A 9,057-nucleotide genomic window follows, 5' to 3' on the forward strand; every position below is an offset into this window, starting at 1 on the left:
GGCTAGTGTGCTGTGGCGGGGCGGAGAGGCGGGGGGCGGGGGGCCTCACACTGGCCGGTTGTTTCCGAGATGGCCAGCAGCGGCAGCACCGGCCACGTCAGCTGCAGCAGGCGCCCCGCCGCGGCCGCCGTCTCGGGGGGCTGTCCCAGCCACAGGAGCAGCGGGCCCATCGCGCCCGCGGCCCAGGCGGCTGCAGCGGGCGCGGCAATCAGTAGACAAAGCGCCTGGGCGCACTGCGGGCCCGGAGCAGGGACAGGGTGCGCGCCCGCAGGCAGAACGCCCGGGTGGCCAGCAGTCAGAGGGGGGTCTGAGGCAGCTGTGCGTGCGGGAAATGGGTGCGCCTGACTCAACAGCCCGCACGCGCCTGCCTCATGTGCTCTGTCTACCAGCCTACAACAGCGCCTCTTCAGCCGCCCCGCCGCCCCCCTGAGTGGTGGGGAGCGCGCGGCCCTGGAACCGTCCAGGTGGACGGTCACCCCCCAGCTGCAGCCCCCCGGCCGGCCTCACCCCACCTGCAGCACCAGGCCCAGCAGGCTGTACTGCGCCGCACCAAATGCCTGCACCTCAAAGGCAGGGGAGCCGGGATCAGATTGCACGTGCGGTCGCGCATCCTGGCAAGTACTGCCCAACAGGAGGCTGTGCATGGACCAAGAATCCCAGAATTTGCTGCATCCAAAGGCCCCGCATCACGGGTGCTCCAGGCAGTGCCGCATTGCCGCCACTCTAAAATACACCGAATATCACTGACAGCGCGGAGGAGTACTGTGGATGTCACAACCGAATCAACGCAAAAGACAGGTGCGCCCGAGACCCTGACCTGGCCGCAGCACGTCTCCATGGCGGACGCTATTCCGCAAATTATGCTGTAACAGAAGTTGAGCTGGGTCTGTTGCAGGACAGAGGTTTGCCGCGAGGGGGAGAGGCGTAAGAGGGGGTGCCGCGGCTTTGGCGCTGAGCTGGCGACGCGCCTTGTGGCAGTCGCCCCTGGCAGAGCCGCTGCGCCGTGAGAGGGCCCCTGCCGATGGGCAAAACACGGCCGACTTGCACGCGTGCCGTCAGTGCACGCCGCGCCGCGGCTTTCCCTTGGCCGGCAGGGGGCCCATCACGGCAGTGATTTTCGGGGGGGGGGGGGGGGGGTAAATGGGTCAGCCCTGGGCGAGGTCCTGGGCGGCTAGGGGCGTTACCCCTTTGGGGAGCCAGGGTTTCTCCACTCGCTGCTGGAAAAGCGTGATGTATTGTGATGTAATGCGATGAAATGTGATGTGATGTAATGTGATGTAACACCTGGGCGAGGACGAGCGCTGAGAGTGCCAGGGGCCCGCCCCCCTGCCGCGCGATGCAGGTGGTGGCCACCAGCTGGGTGCCGACGTTGGTGACGCTCTCGACCATCAGGGGGCCCGCCAGCTGCAGCAGCCTGCAGGCGCGCAGCCATAGGGGTGGGGCGGTCAGGGACGACGAGAGGAGGGGTCTGTGCGTACCCCGCGCGGCTGTGAACATGGCCGCTGCTGGGACACGCTATCAGCGAATCTCATGCCCCGGCATGCAGGCTGGCGCCGCGCATCCCCTGCTTGGACCGCCGCACTGGCCTGGCACGCGGCCGAACGGGCGCAGGGCCGCGGCCACCTGGCGAGCGGCCCACTCACCGCACCAACTCCTGGGTCCGCGTGGTGCCTGCCTCCAGGTGGGCACCAGACGGCCCCTTGGCGCTGTCGCCATCGGCGCGACCCGCCCGCATGCTCGGCAGGCGCAGGGGCAGCACCAGGCCGGACGCAAAATTCTGGTTCTGCATGTATGACAGCTGCCGGGCCGCCAGTGCGCCCCCCTGCTGAACTTCGTCGCAAAGCCGCTGCACCGCCTCGCCGCCCGCGGCCACCGCGGCAGGCGCCGCCACACAAGGCGGGGTGGAACCGGCACGCTCCATGTCAATTAAAGCGCAGGATACGCGGAACCGTATCTATAAGCTTTTGTCGGATTTGAAGCAGATCGCGCATACGAGCAACCAGCGTACGTGATGGGCGCGAATACCTAGATATAAGACACTTCTTCAGTAACGGCCCTGCTCAAGTCGTGGAACGTCAACTTCACACTGTTCCTGCTGCGTCCCTGTGTCACTCTGGTGTGTGCCTGCACTCGCGCATACACGCATACGTTCACAGCTTGAAGGTACTAGTATGCAGCTTGTTCATGTGGTATTCTGGAGGGACACCAGATAAGACCTCTCAAAAAGTGCTGGACACATCAAGGCAACAACACCGCCGGCTGCGGGGCTGTGATACGTCATGGTGACATCAGCAGCAACACTTTCACGGCCATGCATGAATTGACTGGTACCCACATGTTTTCCTTTCAACGTCCAGTTAGGCAGCCATATGTACAGCCACGTCAATTTCAAATGCACGAACAAAACTTTAGCTGACCATACACATCTACATTGCAGGATCCGCTTGCTGCTGCCCGCGCCTGCACATCATGGCGGCGGCGCTGCTGGCGCCCACCCTAGCGGGAATCCTTGCTGCCGGCGCGGCCTTCTTTGCAGCATGGTCGCTGGTGCTGCCTGCGTCCTGGATGATTGGGCTTGTCCCATCGTACGAGGGCCCAACGCCTGTGCCCTGGGTGGTGAGCTGCAGACCTGGCACCAACACCTGCTGACTGCGTGGTGCAGACAAATGCGCTGCAACGCATGTCCCACCGGGGGAAGCACACAAGGTTCTGCTGCTGGCAAGCGCGCGCTCTGTGATGCCCAGCAAGCTCCACATGCCCTGTCTGCATGACCGCGCAGGGCTGCGTGTGCGACTTTGGCTGCATGAGCATGCCATGTTCACAGCCTTACTCATCAATCACTTAACGGGCTCGCCCTTGCGACCACAGGCCGCCGACCCTCAGAGCCTGCAGCGCTTCGCGGCCTGGCCCTCCATCCGCGTCCTGCACTGCCTGATCGGCGGCGCCTGGTGCATCGCCCTGATACTGCAGCTCTGGACGGCCGCCAGCCTGCCGGCGTGCGGCGGCGCGTACGCACGGCGGGCGCGGCTGCTGGCGCTGCACCGCGCATCGGGGCAGGCCATGCTGGTGGCGGCTGCGGCGGTGACAGCGGGTTATGTCATCATGGAACTCGGCCACAAACAGGTCATGCGCGACCACGGCGCGCTCGTCCGCTGCACCTTTTACCGGCCCCTGGCCGCCCATTTTGCAGCAACCGCAGCGCGCGCAGCATTGACTGCGCCGGCGCGCGGGGCCGCCGGCACCAAGCGGGCTGCGGCTGCAGCGGCGCATTCGGCGCACGCAGTGCGGCATGCAGCGGCGGGGCTCACGTTTGCACTAGCACGGGTGCTTGTGCTGCTGTTGGGCTTTGCGTGCCACGCCAGTGGTGTCTTGGATATGACCCAGCTGCCCAACAAGTTGAGGGTGTTCTATGTATGCGCGTACTCAGCGGGGGCTGTTTGCGTGGGCGGTGCAGAGCTTGCACTGCAGCGGCGGACCCGGAGCTAGCTGCGCAGGCCTGGCCGCGCTTGCTATCCTGAGGCTGGCTGGGCCATCTCAGGATGTGCGTGAGAGCACTCACACGATTATGGCAGTTCGCTGATGGTTGTTCCACTTGACTTCTTTCACTGCTTGTTTGCGACAAAGGTTATGGGTCAAATTGCATGAGTTCCCGATTAATTCATTGCACCTCGATCAATTGTAGCCCTGGTTGAGATGTACAACCTCTCGGAAGTGATGACTTGGAAGTGTTGGAGGGAGAGAGACAAGGAAAGAAGTAAAGACATAGAGTGTGTTGTTGAACATCTCGCCTTTGCGTGGTTTGGGATAAGTGACATCAAGTTGCTGCTGGTGAGGGAAGCCTGTGTGCATGACACGAGTAATATTACTGCTGTCATTTCCTGTTTCAAATATCACGGCTTCAAGCTGAAGTGCAAACAGCTGTGTCCCACGAAACGGCATGCTGGCTTAAGCACTGATTGAAGATCGTGGATGCTAACGCAACATGCAAATTGTGCAAGTTGGATATAGGCAGGCACAACAAGATCATGCCAACAATCCCAAAGCCTAAATTCTAATGATCCTTGAGATTGTTACAGCCATAAGGATGCACGGCTCAGTGCAACGTCCTTCACACGCTCATATGCCAAACGGCGCATGTCGCCGCACTCTGAAAATGCAGCGCATGGCGTTGCACTCTGATAATGCAGCGCTGTGATGTGGTTGGGGTGAGGACGAGGGGGATGTGGGGTCGCCCCGGGGTGCGGTGAGCGGCCATAACAGTCGCTGGTTGGGTTGTAGGTAAGGGCCGCCAAAACGGCGTTGGTGGCCAAGCAGCATGGATGCACAAATGTGAGAAAGTGCCTGCAACAATTAGAAACCCCTCGCCCAAGTGAATTCCCAGCAGGGGATGTGGTGGGTGTGTTGGCTGTCAGCTTGCACGCAGCTCGACTGCTGCTGTGTATGGGGAGTCGACCCCCAGACCCGCACAGCACACGAGAGGCGCAGGGAGTGGCGAGGTCACAACACACACAACACATGCCAGCAGGAACACGCGCACGCACACATTCACTTGTGCGCTCGCGGATACACACCCAGCTTCCTAAATTGCAACCAAAAGAACCGCGGCACGATATGGACTGCGCCCCTCGCATGACTCCCGTGGAGACGCCGCTGGTTGCATGCAGTGTGTTAATGTACAGGCAGGTAACCAGCGTGCGGCTGCCGTCTCAGGGCCACACTCTCAGCTCTGCATGTCTCAGCAGCTGGGCCGTGTGCCAACGAGAAGCGCGGCAGCCTGGAAAGCCGGCAGACGCCATGTTCGTTGGTGCTCCAATCCTCCACGCCTGTCAAGTGGTCTTGCAATCTTGTGCAGCACGTACCAGACCCACCCAGCCACTCAAGAGCACACACACAAAAAAACACACGCACACGCACAAACACACACGACCGCCCGCAAAGCAGGGGCCGACAAAAAAGGGGCCACGCCAGGACGTGGAGACGCTCACTGCAGCATGCCAAACGCCACAAGAGCATCTTTTGCCACAGGCCGATAGGGCAACACCGGCGCCAGCCACGACACGGCCGAGGAGCCGCGTGCGCGGCGAACAGAGCAGCTCTCCTTCCTCCCGAAGAGCGGGAGGGGGAGGCAGCTCCTCGCCGGGAGCCGCTGTGGCACAGCCATGATCGTTTCGTGGGTTGTGGGGCCTAGCCAGACAGGCAAGCACAGACCCCACACCCTTCATGTGCGTGCGCGCGCAAAATTGCGCTGAGGTGAAACATGAGGTGAAACGGCCAAGAAGGAAGACCAGTCCTGTGGACTAAGCCCATATGGTATGGGAACATCAATGGCATCTATATGGGTGGATTCCGGGGTAATTCCCGGCCCACGCAAAGTTGGAGAAAGGGCGTTGAGAAGCAACACCGCCAGCTGGCCGCGGTGTGCTGCAGGCGCGGCGACCGCCACGCGCCGGCGCGGCGCCAGCGCTCACCAATCGCTGCGCCCCTCGGCGCCGCTCGACGCCACGACACACAGGTGGCCTGAGCTGCTGAGGGACCGCTCCCGGGCAATGCGCTCCAGAACCTCGTGCGGCGCCTCGCCACCCCGGCTGGGGCTGACGCTGCCGGCGCGCGCCGCAGTGCCGGCCGCCGCCGCCGCGAGGGACAGGGACAGCTGCCGCGCCAGCGCCTGCAGGGCGCCGGCAGACCCGGTAGCTGCGCAGCCGTTGCCGACGATGCTGCCAAACGGGCCCGCCGAAGCTGGGCCCGGGCTGCTGCTGTGCAGGCCCGGACCTGGGAGCCCCGACGGTGTGCCCGCGTGCGCTGCACTGAACACGCCAGCGCCCATGCACGCGCAAGCCGCCCCCAGAGAGTCGAGAGGCTGGCCAATCGCAAAAGGGGAGGCCTCTGCCAGGCCATCGCAGAAGCGCGCGGGCGCCCCTGCCGAGACAGCCGTGCCAAAGGGTCCGTGGTGACGCTTCGACGCCTCCTCCTCCGCAAGCAGTGAAGGCCGCTTCTTGATGGTCGCCTGCTGCTGCTGCTGCGGCTGCTCCGTCTCTACCTGCTCCTGCTGCTGCTGCTGCTGCTGCTGCTGCTGCTGCTGCTGCTGCTGCTGCTCAACGTGCTGGTCCTGGAGCACTCCTTGCGGACCGCCACTGCAGCTCCCCGCCACGGCGGCCGTTGCACCACTACCGCATGGCACGGCCCGTGCTGTGCTCCGTTCCATGCAAGGCGCCGCAAACGCGCTGTCACTGCTGCTGCTGACGCCAGGCAGCGCGCTCGCGTCTGCGCAGATGGTGGCCCAGCTGTTGGCGCAGGCGCAGGCCTGCTGCAGATTCACAACCACAACGGTGGTATCGTCGCGGCTGCGACGGCTGCGAGCGCACTTGGTCATCGCCGCCGCCGCTACGCGCGCCGCCTTGCATGCGCCGCACGTGCTGCGGCGGCGACCGCTGGCACCGCGGGCGCGAGAAGGCGCAGAGGCCAGCGATGGCGCAGGGCCAAGCGACAGGGCAGGGCCGTCAAGCGGCGACGCGGCCGGCGGAGGCGATGGCGTGGGGCTGGCGTCGCCGCTCTCAAGAGCGCCACAGTCGCTGGCGCGCGCGCCCTGGACGCGTGCCCACGCGCCGTGCGCGAAATTGGCAGCCTCCTGAGGTCCCACCTTATCCCACAGCCCGTCGCTGGCGAGCACCTGCAAACAATGCAAGGAAGAGGGCGGCAAGTCACGGATCAGTCAGAAAACTTGCCCACACACAAGGACCAGCACAAGGACCAGCATGCTGCAGTGCATGGACGGACGGCTTGGCTGGCCCCCATACACATTCAGCCTGTAAAACCGCCATCATTCTCGCCTGAGCCCTTGCAATCAACTCGGCCTGCCGAACCAACAGTGCACAAGTGCCCGCCTCCCACCTCCCACTTCGTTGGGCCCACCCCTGCACCCACCAGGAACTCGTCATCGCTGCTGCGGGGGAGGCGCATGACCTCGGGGACGGGAGTGAGGCCGTAGGGCTGCAGGTCATGGTCACCGATGGCGCGCGTGGTGGCCAGCATACCCATCAGCCGCAGGCCGCCGTTGTTGAGCAGCATGCCACCCGCCTGCTCGATGCGCTCCTGCGCGGCCGCAGTGTTTGTGCGGAAGCAGGTGAGGAGCATTGCCCACGATAGCCGTCGGCAGCGCTTGGCTGCGCGCTTGCGTCCCATGAGGGCACACCGCACTGCAGGGCAGAGCGGGCGCACAGGCCTGCACGTTTGCAGAGCGCCCCCCTGATCAAGACTCCAGCTGCAGCCACGCCGCACCTTTTCGTCCTCTCGCGCCGGCCGGTGGTCGTTCGTGGCCGCCACAGCCTGGCCGCCGCGCACGAGCACCGCCCTGGAGTCGCCTGCATGGGTTCAGAAGCGCGCGGCGGCACCACATGGGCAGGCGCACAGGGGCGTGAGTCATTCCGTGTGACCAACCCAAGGTACCATCATCTACAGGAGTGTGCCACAGACACATAACACACTGGCATTTCATCAAACACAAAGACTCCAAGCATGGCAGGGCCCGCAAGCAGCTGGCCAGCTGCATACGGCTGACTCAGCACGGCGGCCCCGCATGTTCATCATCGCTGCGCCTCTTGCATTCCTCACCCGCCCATGCAAGCCACACAGTGGACGGCGTCAGCAGCGCCACGACAGCTGTTGAGCCACTGTTCGTATCGAGCATGCCGCCCGCCTTCAGCTCAGTGTCGGTAGCGACAAAAGCCTCGCGCAGGGCAGTCGCCACCTCGGGCGAGTCAAGCACGCTGCCGTCCAGCACCGCGCCCCCGCTTGACCCCGGCCGCAGCACTGCCCGCAGCCGCGCAGCCACAAAATGGTGCAGCCGGCGTGCGCAATGCTTGGCTGCGGCACCCCCTCCGTGGCCGTCGTAAACACCGAAGAGGCGCACCGCCGGAACATGCCGAGAAGGCGCGTCGCAGGCAGCGGGCTGCGCGTCGCCGCCGCCTGGCAGCAACGCTGGCTCAAGCAGCAGGTCGTCCATAAGGACAAAAGTGTCCTCGACGGCAGTCCCACGCTCGTTGCAAAGAACGGAAAATGCTGCTGCTGGACGATTGGGCGAGAAGCCGGCGTCCTCGTCGCGATTAGCGAGACCTGCACCCTGCTCCTCCTCCACTAGCGCTGCAGGAGTATTTTCTGCCATCTGCAGCATGCCAGTCCGGGGCGCCAGCTCAAGGTCGAAAAAGAGTGAACTTCAGCAAAACTGGCGCGCTGTCTCGTGGATCAAACGTGTGAGTATTCGTATAAGTGTGAATAGTATCAAAACCGAAAGCGGGATAGCGTGCCGTGCGCGTCTAAAGTTTTCCCTCCTTCGGCGTGCAGCTTCTACGGGTGGCGTCAGCCCCGTACAGTGCTGTTGGTGTTGCTGTCGTAGTAGCAGCTTCTCGGTAATGAGCCTGGAAAAACGTCTCGACCATGCGTCCCAGCCTCAGGCTGCTTTACCCTCACAGCGGACGGGTCGTCGGCACATGGGTGTGCATCAGCGCCACAGCAGGCGACTCACCGCCGCTGCGGTGGCGACCACCACTTCCAGGCAAAGTAACCCTTGTACATGCGTCACCCATGCACGCTCGCCTCCCCGAGCCCTCGCCGGTATATTAGTCCTTGTCAGCTCAAGCAGGGCAAGGCCTGGCAAGTGACAACAACGCGAGCGCCGCCCCCACAGTGCCCCAAGGTTCCCCCCTTCTCAAGGGCAATCCACCCACATTGTGACATGTCGTTTTACATGCTTGACCTTCTTGCTACACAGTCAAAAGAACTCATGAACGAGCTCTGGAACGGTCTCAGCCGTCGTCAAAATCGCTGCAGACACCACCGGCACAGGGCAATCGCGCCCCTGAAGATTTCGCTGCTGGCCGCCAGCGCCGGGATCATTCAGTATCAAACAAAATCCGGCAAGGACCCAGCTGTGCTCGCGCGCCGCCTACCCTCAATCAATTGGCGCCACTGACCTGCTGCTAGTACAGCTGTTGAAGCCGTGCCCACAGCCCCTTGCCCCTCATCACCTCTCTGCTGCTGCTGCGTTGCGTGCGTGGACTCATC

At 63.6% G+C, this 9,057-nt stretch overlaps 2 protein-coding genes across 2 annotated transcripts in view; both read right to left on the reverse strand.

Moving 5' to 3' along the window:
* MNEG_2598 (hypothetical protein) overlaps window positions 1-838 on the reverse strand; it is a gene marked incomplete at both ends in the record, with an annotated part of 2,333 nt that extends 1,495 nt beyond the window's left edge. Inside the window, 3 exons of the mRNA XM_014048930.1 lie at window positions 50-233; window positions 513-557; window positions 818-838. Coding sequence (XP_013904384.1) covers window positions 50-233; window positions 513-557; window positions 818-838 — 250 coding nt within the window. The remainder of the gene's footprint in view (window positions 1-49; window positions 234-512; window positions 558-817) is intronic.
* A 4,626-nt stretch (window positions 839-5,464) lies between these two features.
* MNEG_2599 (transketolase) overlaps window positions 5,465-9,057 on the reverse strand; it is a gene marked incomplete at both ends in the record, with an annotated part of 4,693 nt that continues 1,100 nt past the window's right edge. Inside the window, 4 exons of the mRNA XM_014048931.1 lie at window positions 5,465-6,667; window positions 6,922-7,089; window positions 7,276-7,358; window positions 7,609-8,158. Of these exons, the coding sequence (XP_013904385.1) occupies window positions 5,465-6,667; window positions 6,922-7,089; window positions 7,276-7,358; window positions 7,609-8,158 (2,004 nt within the window). The remainder of the gene's footprint in view (window positions 6,668-6,921; window positions 7,090-7,275; window positions 7,359-7,608; window positions 8,159-9,057) is intronic.

Source organism: Monoraphidium neglectum (genome assembly GCF_000611645.1).
Source record: "Monoraphidium neglectum strain SAG 48.87 unplaced genomic scaffold scaffold00298, whole genome shotgun sequence".
NCBI classification, from domain to species: Eukaryota; Viridiplantae; Chlorophyta; class Chlorophyceae; order Sphaeropleales; family Selenastraceae; genus Monoraphidium; species Monoraphidium neglectum.